We start from the raw sequence: 11,692 nt of genomic DNA on the forward strand, positions 1-11,692 counted from the left end.
CATATATATGGAAATACTCAACTTTTCCAGCATAACAATGAAATAGCATGAAAATTATCGATAAAATTGGTGCTTACAGAAGGGCTATCGTTCGATTTCTTTAGCCGATCGATCATATTCAAAATGTGTTAGAATATTGTTTTCTACAAGTAAGCTGTACTATTTTAAAACATGACACTATAATTTTTTTTGTTATAATATGTAATGATTTACAAACATCTTTTGGTGAATTTACCCGAAAAATCGTTTTAAAAGGGATATATAATTAGGGGTATTTTGATAAAAGACATATTTATTTTTAAAAGTAGGCTATTATTTTGAAACAACTAAAAAAGAAACATAGACTATTAATATGGGACGGGGGGAATAGTATTTAGTGTGGTCCGTTTAACATTGATAACTCATTTATATATGTAACGGTGTATTAAATCAACCTAAAACATGGTTAATGAAAAAAATGGCTTTCAAACGCTCCCTACCTCACACATAGGTCCACTCTTTTTGAAATTTAATGAAAATTTTAACTCTTTTTACTTAAAAATATAATTATAAGTATATTACTAGACAATGCTAACAATGGGTATTAGAATGATTAAACTAACAATAAGCTTCAGATATCTACTATAATAAATGAATATAATTTTGCCACATGTCAATCTTTAATAAGTTTTGACACTTGTCATTTTGTGATATTTTTTAAATAAATAATATCCACATGTTAGTTTATGGTTTTTTTCAATTTTTAAAATTAAAAAGTCACATAATACTTATACTTGTATATCTAAAATATCAAATGTAATAAATATTATACTAAATTGCAATTAATATGTTTCTTCATTCATTATTTCAAAATTTTATTTTAAAAAATACTTATTATTTATATTTTAATATTTTTTTAATCAACCCGTGTATTTATATGAGTTTTACACCTAGTAATATAGTATATAAGAGTAGTTTATTTCATATTTGTTGTATATTTGTTGTTGTCATATTTTTAATTTGGTAAGTACATTTGAAATCTATATACACATTATCAAAATTTAGAATTTAGAATAATGAATGAATAAGCAAGTATTTTGTAGTGGCTTCATTATGCTTTAAAGTTAGACGATGTGTCAAATCTAAAATAAAATATGTTTAAAAATATAACCAACACATATGATGTCAAATTCAACTTATTTGATGACAAAATATATATTAGCAGAATTTCATAAACAATATGTACAAGATTTGCATAAAATATTAGGTAACCAAAACAACCGTTTAAGATCCGATATTTTGTTTATGGATGCGCATTTGTGATTTGTGCACCAACCTTTCAAGGTACCAAAACTTTCAGTGTGGTGTGAAAGTAACTCTCGTGAAACTTGAAGGACTAGTTGGGCAAAATAATTGATTATCGAGGGGCCGTTCGCAAAACCAAATAAAAATTTCAGAAAAAAAGGAAATTTTGTAAAGGAGATTTTCGATGCGTGTGACCGTACAAAGTTGCCGTTACAACCCTTCGTGTCACAACCTTCGACTCTTGATGATCAAAATCAAACCCTTGCTCTAGGGTTTCCTTACGATGGGCACCAGTTATTCCAGCAAGTTATTCTCAGAATTTCCTCAATTTGTCTTTGACGAATCAGATGAACTTGCCGAGATGAAATCCAGATGGAACCCTACAGGATCGGGGAAAAAGAAATTTCGTTCCGGTTATTCCCCCGTCGACAATTACACGTTTTTGCAATCATGTACGTATTGAGAGAATATCGAAAACCCTAATTTTTTCAATTCCGCTATACCAGTTAACACACGTACACCTGTTTATTCTATGCATACTGATGTTCAAGGGATCACGGGAAATTGATTAGTAGCAGTTCGTTGTTGAACTGTTGAAGTCCAGTAGATTACTTTTATATTTCAAGTCTGTTTTTTGGTTGTTGAAATAGTTCACGTTTGATTTCATAACAATTAAGTAGAAACGCGACAGTAAATCTGTGACAAGTGATATCAACGTTGACTGGTTTGACCTTGAAACTCTAGCTTTGGTAGTAGGGAGTGAGTTGCACTCCAATGTGTTTGTTTTGAATTTATAGTTGTTGTGTTGCTTAGAATGGGTGCTAGAGTGGAGTCTAGTTCATGTGTGACATAATTGAACTTCTTTTTGGTTAATACTATTTCAGAGTACTTAATATATGAATACATGTACTCAATGTCATAATTTTCCCCATAGTGGCTGGAGGAAAGGAGCCTAAAGGAAAGAAATTGAGGGATGAAACTGTAATTATTCATGAAGATGATGATGCAGTGAAAGAAAGAATTGTTCGGTCAGATACTGCGTTACAATCCAGTTCTTCAGACTACATTTCAAAGAGTTTTGCAGGATCCAAGTCTTCTGATTTCATCACTCCTAAGCCCCTCAAAGCTCCCACTCAACGGTTTTGTTTGGCTGATGTATTTAGCATTTGAATTTCATTTACTACACAATGAATTGTACATTGTTTTTTGAACAACCTAACAATTATTCATTTTTTCATTCTTTTTGCAGAATGAGCCTGTTTCTTTAATCTCAGATGAGGACAGTGATACTTCATCAGAAATGTCTTCTAATGATCTTGCAGACACCCAAGGTTCTGTACATTTTGATTTATCTTAATAACCCTGTATGTTTATTGGAGAACAATGTGTTCCTAATACCATGATTGTTTCCTCTTCAGGTTCATCAGGAGAACAGAGCCTTGTGCAAGAGATTACTTCACAGGAGATGGTAAGTGCACTTCTGGTCCTTTCGCACATTGATAAAGAAAGTAGTTGAAGGAAATCATGATTTTCAAGCTTCTTCTTGGTTGTGATTTACAGGAACCCAGTGTTGTTCTTCACCCAAAGTACACTACTTATGAAGGAAATTGTTACTGGAGTGCAAAGTTGACTTTTCTTCCCAGTTCCATTAAGCTTGATGTTTCAGAGGAAGAAGCACCTGTGGGTCCTCTTACTTACGAATGGAAGACTGTGGATCTTATTTGTATTGAGTCAAAATGGCTGGATCCCGTGAGTTTAGAGCTTCAGTTTATTATATTATCAACCTTCCTTTTTTATAGGTTAACTTCTGTGAAATTTCTAGTTTCTGTTCTTGTCTTTTTCAGTTCCCAACAGCTGATGTCTGTCTTCATTTCAAGTTGGAGCATCCAAAACAACCCTCCAGTGATCAAAAGTCAGGTATTTGCATTTCCAATATACATTTTTTTGTGTATTTGTTTTCAAGATATCTGGTTTTATTCTTACCAATGCATATATGATTAAACATACATCAAGTCATAACTTTATTTTATAAACAATCTTGCAGGCATTTTGAAGGTGAATTTCACTGTCTGTGACCCTAATTGGGATTCAATGCAAGAGCTTATTAAATCTCTGGATGAACAGTATAAGGAAAAATGGGAAGTTGATCTTGAGTGAGTCCTTTCTCTGTAAACCTTTAATTGGTTTCAAATCTCTTTCGTGACATTTTTACTTAATTGATTCACAGCTCATATGAATTGTTTGAAGACATTACTTATCGAGGCGATTGTGATTCTATATCTATTTCTAAGAGAGATTTTCAGCTGCTACATCCGGAGAAGTTTATCAATGATACCATTGTTGACTTTTATATCGAGTTGAGTTTGTTTTTTTGTACTTTAACTATATATGTAATTCATACATGATTTGGATAACTAAAGTGAATAGATTTAGAATAAGACAATAAGTTAAATGACAAAGTTTGAGTTAATGGCAGATACCTGAAGAAGATAAATCCTGCTGATGAAAGAGTCCATTTCTTCAATAGCTTTTTCTTTAGAAAGCTGGCTGATTTTGATGAAAATCAATTACAAATGTTTGATGCCAAGGAATCTTTTCAACGAGTTCGGAAATGGACAAAGAAAGTAGATATTTTTCAAAAAGATTACATTTTTATTCCTGTAAACTTCAGGTGAGTTTTTGTTTTTTATTTTTTTTTCCTTCCTTATTTTAAGTGTAGCATTCATATATCATGCTTTCTCATCTGTCCTCTATACGTGGCAGGTTGCATTGGAGTCTGATTATTATTTGTCATCCTGGGGAAGTAGTGAGTTTTGAAGGTAAATTTTTATTTGGTTATTTGGAACATGTGGCATTTCCATTAATATGACTAACTAACATCTGTGCAGATGAGGAACTAGAGGTTTCAGTTAAAGTACCATGCATTTTGCACATGGATTCTATTAAAGGAAGCCATAGAGGCATTGAAAATTGTATTAAATGGTAATCTATTCAGAATCTTTGAATGAATTAATGAGTTTTTTTTTTAGTTCATTTTGGGAATCTTCATTTGTAGCTTTTTTAATAACAATTTTATCCTTACAGCTATCTCTGGGAGGAGTGGAAACAGAGGAGTAGCAACAGAGCAGAAGATATCTCAACAAAATTCAAGAATCTTCGGTTTCTTTGTCTTGAGGTATCATATGTTATGTTTCTTTCTGAATGTTAAATAGTCATTGACTCTTTTGACCCTGTACTTTGTTCAGGTACCCCAGCAGCAAAACTCATATGATTGTGGGCTGTTCATGCTCCATTACATGGAACTTTTTATGAAACAGGCTCCAAGTAGCTTTAACCCATTGAGCAACTTTGTAAGTCTTAAGTCTTCTATTTCCTTCTTTCACAACCATTTTTTGTTCCTTAAGTCTCTTCTCTTGTCTTCTCAGATCAGTAAAGATTGGTTCTTTCCAACAGAAGCTTCTTTAAAACGTGGCCGAATAAAAAGATTGATTATTGAACTTGCAAAAAGTAAATCTGAACAAGCTTTATCACCCAGCTGCAATGATGAGTTTTCTTCTGAAGACAAAGATGTGGTTGAGGAAGAATCTGAAGATGTAGAGATTCTGAATGAGACATGTCATGGAAGAAGTAGCACACCAATAATGGTAAAACCTCTGAGAAGTGAACCATATAAATCTGATTGTGAAGAATTGGGAGATGATGAAGATTCATTGATTGATGAAGATGATGATGATGAGCAGAATCATGGAAAGTTGGTTCTCTATGATCCTTCTGTTGCTGTTGCTGTTGCTGTCTTATCACCAACAAAGGTAATAATAATAATAATAATAATAATAAGTAGCTGAGCTGTCTTTGCATTGATATAATTATCTAAACTGCATTTTGACAAATGTGTATAGGAAAGCAATGCAAAAGAAGAAGTTGACAATGAGAAGCAGCAAGTATCTGGAAAGAATGAGTCAGAGTCGTTTATGACTTGTCTTGATAAATCTTTGAATTTATTACAACTCAAGGAAAGAAATCAGCCAGAAGAAGATGTAGATGTATTTGTTGTTGAAAAGAAAGAAGAAAGTGATGATGATGTGTTTGAAACATGTGTAGTGGAGGACTCTGATTCAGACGATGTGGGGGGTCATCTTTCTTGTTACAGACGGAAATTTGCTTCTTCTTCTTCTTCTTCTTCTGTAAAATCTGAAGAAGGGAGGAGTTTGCAGCAGCAGGCTCCTAAAAGAAGACATGATGTGGTTTCTCAAGCACAAAAAAGGCTTAGGAGAAACCCTTCAACTGATTTGCAGATCATATCTCTTTGTGAATAATAATTAAATAATAAATAATAAAATCATCTATCATGTTCAAAGGTATGCTCCAACTTTTCATATGTATATATAGTTATGTGGATAGTGGTAAATATTATATTTGCTATATAGCTTTTTGCAAATATTTGTTTGAAGAGAGATTGAACATTTTTTTTTTTTTTGAAAAAAAAAAAGCGATGATTGTTTGCTATTTGATGATTGATGTTATTGGTGTGGACTCTGCTGATGTGAACCTTGTTCTTAGGAAAAACAATGGTGCTATTGGGTCTGTTGTGGTCATTAGTTAAAATAGTTTTTATTTTTTATTTTTGTAAACGATCAATTAACAAGAAAATAATAATTTGAGAGTATTTTACTTTATAACTATTTTTTAGCATATGGATACTTTACAAATCTTTTCACAAGTGTACAAACCAAACAGGGTTTTATTGAAGAAAGTATTTTAATTTTATTCCAAATCTTGTCAACCAACTCTTCATAGATTCCAAGTCCCTCAAATTCCGTTTTCTTTTGACAAATTGCAAATTCGATGAAAACAATCCAACAATAGAAAGGGGTTTGTTTTCTAGTTATCAAGCCACGCACTGCCTCTCTCATTTACTCCATTTGACCTTTTTCCTTTTTTTAATTTTCTGTTTTACATTATAAATAACATTAAAGCATCCAATTTTACCCAAACTAAAAATATTTCTTACAACTCTATAGAATATTACTTCCATCTCTCTAAAAATATATCCACAACTCTATTTAGAAATTGAATTTAATCCCTTGGATTTTGTGTCTCAAAGTCAACCTGAATTTGGTCACCAAACTCAAAGTTGAATCCGAATCCAAACCAGAATTCGTTCGGGAAACTCAGCCCAATAAGGTACTAAAAAAGGGGAAGGCCCCGAATAAACCTTGGGAACCGATAGAAAGTGATGGATAATATCTCAAAACAAAAGTTATGACTTACCACAACATAAATACTTGGATGTCGTAGAACAAGATGTAACATTGTTTTTCGCTTAAAGGAAAACTTCCAACACCATACAAGCTATACATCCATGAAGAAAAAGTTGCACTTGGGATATCACTCAATCGACTAAATTAGATGACTGCAACATGAGCCGGATAAACTCTTATCCAAATTCTTTTAATTGATTCAAATTTTATTTGATTGAAAGACTTTACCATTAATTGCTCTAATCCAAATCTAATTGATTAAGACCTTAAAATATTAACTCATGACTTGGAACAAATTGTAGAAAAACATGTCTTTTGCCAAACTATGTACCATTTCACACATTTAAATTACAACATTTTGCAATCATAACTATGGCCTATCTAATAAGATCATGATCAAGATTTCCATTTCCTATCTAAAACTAAAAGAACTTGTAAAACTCTTTTAAAAGAATGAACACAACAACACATACCTTCTACTTGTTCAAAGTGGACTTCTTCAACATGTTATCCAGCATACCCATTAATAACTCATCATCTTTAGAAAATTCACCCATCTGTTCAGACATTGTTTCCATTTGACTTATCAAATCCTCCCTATGAGATAACAGTTTTGTAATATCTTCACGTAACCCTTGATTTTCAGCCTCTAACTCTCTTTTCTCATCTTCAAACTGTTTTTTAAGCTTTTCAGTTTCTAATTTTTTGATTCCCATCAAGACTTGTAGTTCTTCAGCCTGCAATAAGGATTCATCTTTCAACTTCATTTTCTCAGATAAATCAGAAACTTCAATCTTCATTTTTTCTAAAGCCTGGTTTAGAACATCAATCTCAATCTGTTTTTCTAGATTCTTGACTTGTAGTTCTTCTGCATCTTGAGAGGCCTGCAACAAGGATTCATCTTTCAACTTCATTTTCTCACATAAATTATTAACTTCAATCTTCATTTTGTGTAAAGCTTGGTTTATAACATCAATCTCAATCTGTTTTTCTAAATTCTTGACTTGTAGTTCTTCTGAATGTTGGGAAGCTTGCAACAAGGATTCATCTTTGACCTTCATTTTCTCACATAAATTAGAAACTTCAATCTCCATTTTTTCTAAAGCATGGTGTATGAGATCATTCTCAATCTGTTTTTCTTCTGAGTTCTTGAAAGCATTGGTCATCTCTTCTATAACTTCTTCAATCCTCTTGTTTCTCTCTTCTAACACCTCTAAAAGGCTCTTTTTTTCTTGCTCAAAACCAATTACCACATTTTCTAAGTTGCTTTCTTTATCTTGTATAACTTTGAAATACTTTTCTATATCCTTCTTTTGTACTTCTATTGTCCCTGTTCTTTCTGTAACCAATGTTTCTAGTAAGACTACTTGATGTTGCAAATCAACAATTTTTTCATTCTGCTCATTTGCTTTACATTCAAGACTCTGATTCTCAATCTTGCATGCTTTTAGGCTTGTTTCAAGTAACATATTTTGGTTTTCTACCAACTGTTTCTCTTTCTCTATCTCAATAAATTTCTGTGATAAATCATCTGAAACATCTTTAAGATTCTGAATCTTAGAATTTTCCAACTCCTCCTGTAATTGCTTAACTTGTTCATTTTGTAATTTCAGTTTTAATAGATACTCATCCATCTCTTTCCTTTTCTTTTCCAATTGAGATCTCCACTCAACTTCTTTTTCTTCCAGATTTTCTTTACACTTCTTGTGTATTTGTTCCAAATCTTGATATCTCCTTTGAAGTTTCTTCAATGAAGCAGTAGGTCCACTTTTCACAATCTGAGATTCCTGGAATTCTTTGAGAGATGCTGTTAGATCTTGATTTTCTTGTTCTAAATACACCAATTTATACCCCATCTCTTTGGATTGAGAATCTTTTGTGGCTAAAGTATCTCTTAATTCTGCAACCTCTTCATCTCTCTTGTGAGACAACTTCTCAATAGTTGCCTTTGCTTCATGGCACTCCAAGTAAATATTGTCAAAACGTGATTTATACTCAGAAACTTCAAATTCCAAAAGTTTCTTTGAGCTTTGTTCATGTGCTAATGCTTGGTTGCATATCTTTAATTGAGTCTGAAGGGTTTCAGATATTCTATGTTGAGCATCCAGGCTTCTTTGAACAGAAGAAATCTCATCCAAAAGCAATGACTTCTCTTTCTCCCACTCTGATTTACTGCATCGAAAACTCTCTTGAAGCCTTTCATGTGCTTCTTCAAGATGTTGAAACTGTTCATTCTTCCATTTCAGTTGATCTTCAACATCTCTAAGTTTCTCCTCCAATTTACTTATCATCTCTTCAGATCTGGCATTCAGTTCTTTGGCTTGCTTTTCAGATTGCAACTTTGTTTCCTGAAATTTAGTTACCATTTCAATTTGAGCTTTTCTTAAGTTATTGTAGAGATCTGTTTTTGTACGAACTTCTTCCTCCAGCCTCTCTTTTTCTGCTCTAGCTTTGTCTAGTGCTTCATGAACATCCATTCTTTTTAAGTCTGTCATGGTATGTAATGAATCTCAAGGTTTCCTGTTTGATGACAACACAAGAATGAACTAAGAAAGCCTCATATCAAATCTTGTTAAACAACTAATAAACTTGTAAAGCTTGATATCTTTGAATTTCCACAGATGTTTTAATTGTACACATTAACAAACTTAAAGAAACAACCATCATTTATGAAAAAATGATAAGTGAAATCACACATTATTTCCAATGAAGTTAAGTAACAATATATCTGAACTCTGGCGTATTCCGATTCAAATAAACTATATGCAAAAAAGTATGATTGTTATATTTTTTTCGACAATTAATACTAAATTTGAAGTTAGCAACCATTCTATATAAAAGTAACAGCAAACTTGACATAATTTAGTCAGAATATGACTAACAAAAAGTTAAATGCAACTCAGAAAACCCTACTTTGCAAGCAACGAAACCACAGGATCAGGTAAACAAGGCACGAATCAAACTATACAAGACATATAACACATAGATCCAACTAATTCGCATAAAAAATCAAACTCAAATGAAAACCCCTAGCCAGAAATCAGATACCTAATAAACTTGCACTTACAAAATCAGCAAGTATCAACCAAAGTTTACCTTTAATCGTACAAGAAACTCGACCAATCAAAGTGTTGGAAAAGCAAGAACCAGGTTTCCAAAGTTCAAATCGGAGCAACGAAAAGAGAGTCAGAGATTCGTCTTTGTCCTTTTGCTTCTATCATATTTTGAATTGGATTTTGCCCGCCTTCATATTCTCGACCTTCCTTTACTTCTTTCTTCTTTGAGTCTAGTTACAGAGACAGTCCCTGATCTTAGTTAAAAGATGTATAAATGACCCCAAAAATATCTCCTTCCCGATTTTAGTCCATGATATGTATTTTCATAGGACAAACAATCTTACACTAAGACCATTTTCAGTCCATTACACAATTTTTGTACTAACTAGAAGGTCAGCCGCACTCGCAGCGCTCCGATTTTTTTCCATGTTTACATATTTCAATGTTTCTTTGGTTTTTTTTCTCGTTTGTTGTTTATTTTGTGTGTGTATAATGTATTAAGGAAAGTAGGGTCGTATAGTAGAATATCGAAGGTAGGGGGACCAAAAGCGCCAACTCCACAAATTAATATGGCATAAACTTGAGGTGTCACATTTGGTAAATGTTAGGGACCACAAATGGCAAACTCTTGAAACCTTTGTAGCTAGTAGTAAAGAATATCGAAGTTGGAGAACCATAAGTGCCAACTCCACAAACTAATGTGGTAAAAACTTGAGGAGGGACCAAAAGTGGCAAAGTGTTGAAACTCATGTTTACATATTTCAGTGTTTCTTTGGTTATTTTCTCGTTTGTTGTTTCTATTTTGTGTGTATAATGTTTTGAGGAAAATAGGGTCGTATAGTAGAATATTGAAGGTAGGGGACCAAAAGCGCCAACTTCACAAACTAATGTGGCAAAAACTTGAGGTGTCACATTTAGTAATTGTCAGGAACCAAAAATGGCAAATTCTTGAAACTTTTATGGCTAGCAATAGAGAATATCGAAGTTGGAGAACCAAAAATGCCAACTCCGCAAACTAATATGGTAAAACTTGAGGGACCAAAAATGACAAAGTGTTGAAACTTTTATGGCAAAACTTTAAACAATAGAAAATATACTATCCAAAAGGGGTAATGTGAATTAATTGTATATATAATATGATAGAAACTAAATAATATGTAGTACAAACTATAGTTTCTTTTTAACTTATTACACCATTTTTAATACATAAAATAATATTTTATGCAAAAAAAAAAAAACAAAAAACAAAAAATTCTAGCTTTTTCTAAAAATACCCTTCATAAATCTTTATATTTATAATTGTTTTTTTAAATTTGACTCACATCTTTTACAACAATAACTTATTGTGTATTAGATAAATATTATTGGAATGGAAAGTCAAACAAAATCCCTATTGATTCCTAAATAACTGTAAAATAGAATCTTTATGTTATAAGTAAATATTTGTATAGCTACCTTGCTAAGCTTAAAAGTTTTTGCCTTGTTTATTCTTTTCTATAAAGTTGCATGTAGTAAACAAAGAGGGTAAGGATGCACTAAAACGAAAAATCTCTAATACATCAAACAACCCAAAAATCTGAATCATAAGAACAATATTAGTTTAAGCGGAATATGACTAATAAATCAAAAAATAATCAACCACATGCATTGAAAAATACTAAGCAAAGTAGTAAATTAGAGAGACACAGAGATTTATGTGGAAATCCCAAATCGGGGAAAAACCAAGGGCGAAAGAAGCCGATAACCAATCCACTGAAATATTGCATTGTTTACAAAGCTTGATCAAAGAGATTACGATGAGCTAAAAGGATTTGGTGATGAAGGGTTGAAACCCTAGAAATGTCGCTCAAAATAGGGAAGAATAAGAGGTCTTGATTTTTATCTGGTCTCTCTTAATGAAGAAAATGGCGTTCAATTGAGGCTAAAAGGAATAAAGGTTTTACCAGTTTGGCAAATTTGGGCCTTCAAGAATGGTGCATTTGCATTTTAGAAACAAGTCCTTTTTAGACCGGATACACCCATTTTAGACCTAGTGCCCTTCTTAGACCTGATACACCCATTTTTGACTCGGTTCCCATTTTAGACTTGGAA

The 11,692-nt window shown here is 32.4% G+C and overlaps 2 protein-coding genes across 2 annotated transcripts; one reads left to right on the forward strand and one right to left on the reverse strand.

Annotated features, from left to right (window-relative positions):
* The first annotated feature begins 1,469 nt into the window (after positions 1–1,469).
* On the forward strand, positions 1,470–5,734 carry LOC145116636 (putative ubiquitin-like-specific protease 2B). Its single transcript, XM_079052956.1, has 15 exons — positions 1,470–1,736; positions 2,219–2,439; positions 2,534–2,615; positions 2,703–2,752; positions 2,845–3,033; positions 3,129–3,201; positions 3,329–3,437; positions 3,512–3,640; positions 3,761–3,955; positions 4,048–4,103; positions 4,173–4,266; positions 4,369–4,459; positions 4,530–4,634; positions 4,710–5,093; positions 5,184–5,734. Exons 1-15 carry the CDS (start codon positions 1,568–1,570, stop codon positions 5,598–5,600), a joined length of 2,364 nt encoding a protein of 787 aa, XP_078909082.1. The 5' UTR covers positions 1,470–1,567; the 3' UTR covers positions 5,601–5,734.
* A 1,107-nt stretch (positions 5,735–6,841) lies between these two features.
* On the reverse strand, positions 6,842–9,769 carry LOC145112285 (uncharacterized). The gene is made up of 2 exons (XM_079048465.1): positions 9,642–9,769; positions 6,842–9,065 (listed from the first exon to the last, which is right to left on the reverse strand). Exon 2 carries the CDS (start codon positions 9,038–9,040, stop codon positions 7,022–7,024), a length of 2,019 nt encoding a protein of 672 aa, XP_078904591.1. The 5' UTR covers positions 9,041–9,065; positions 9,642–9,769; the 3' UTR covers positions 6,842–7,021.
* Positions 9,770–11,692: the final 1,923 nt, after the last annotated feature.

The sequence above is a fragment of the Lactuca virosa genome, chromosome 5 (genome assembly GCF_052849685.1).
Source record: "Lactuca virosa cultivar CGN04683 chromosome 5, Lactuca_virosa_CGN04683_v6, whole genome shotgun sequence".
NCBI lineage: Eukaryota > Viridiplantae > Streptophyta > Magnoliopsida > Asterales > Asteraceae > Lactuca > Lactuca virosa.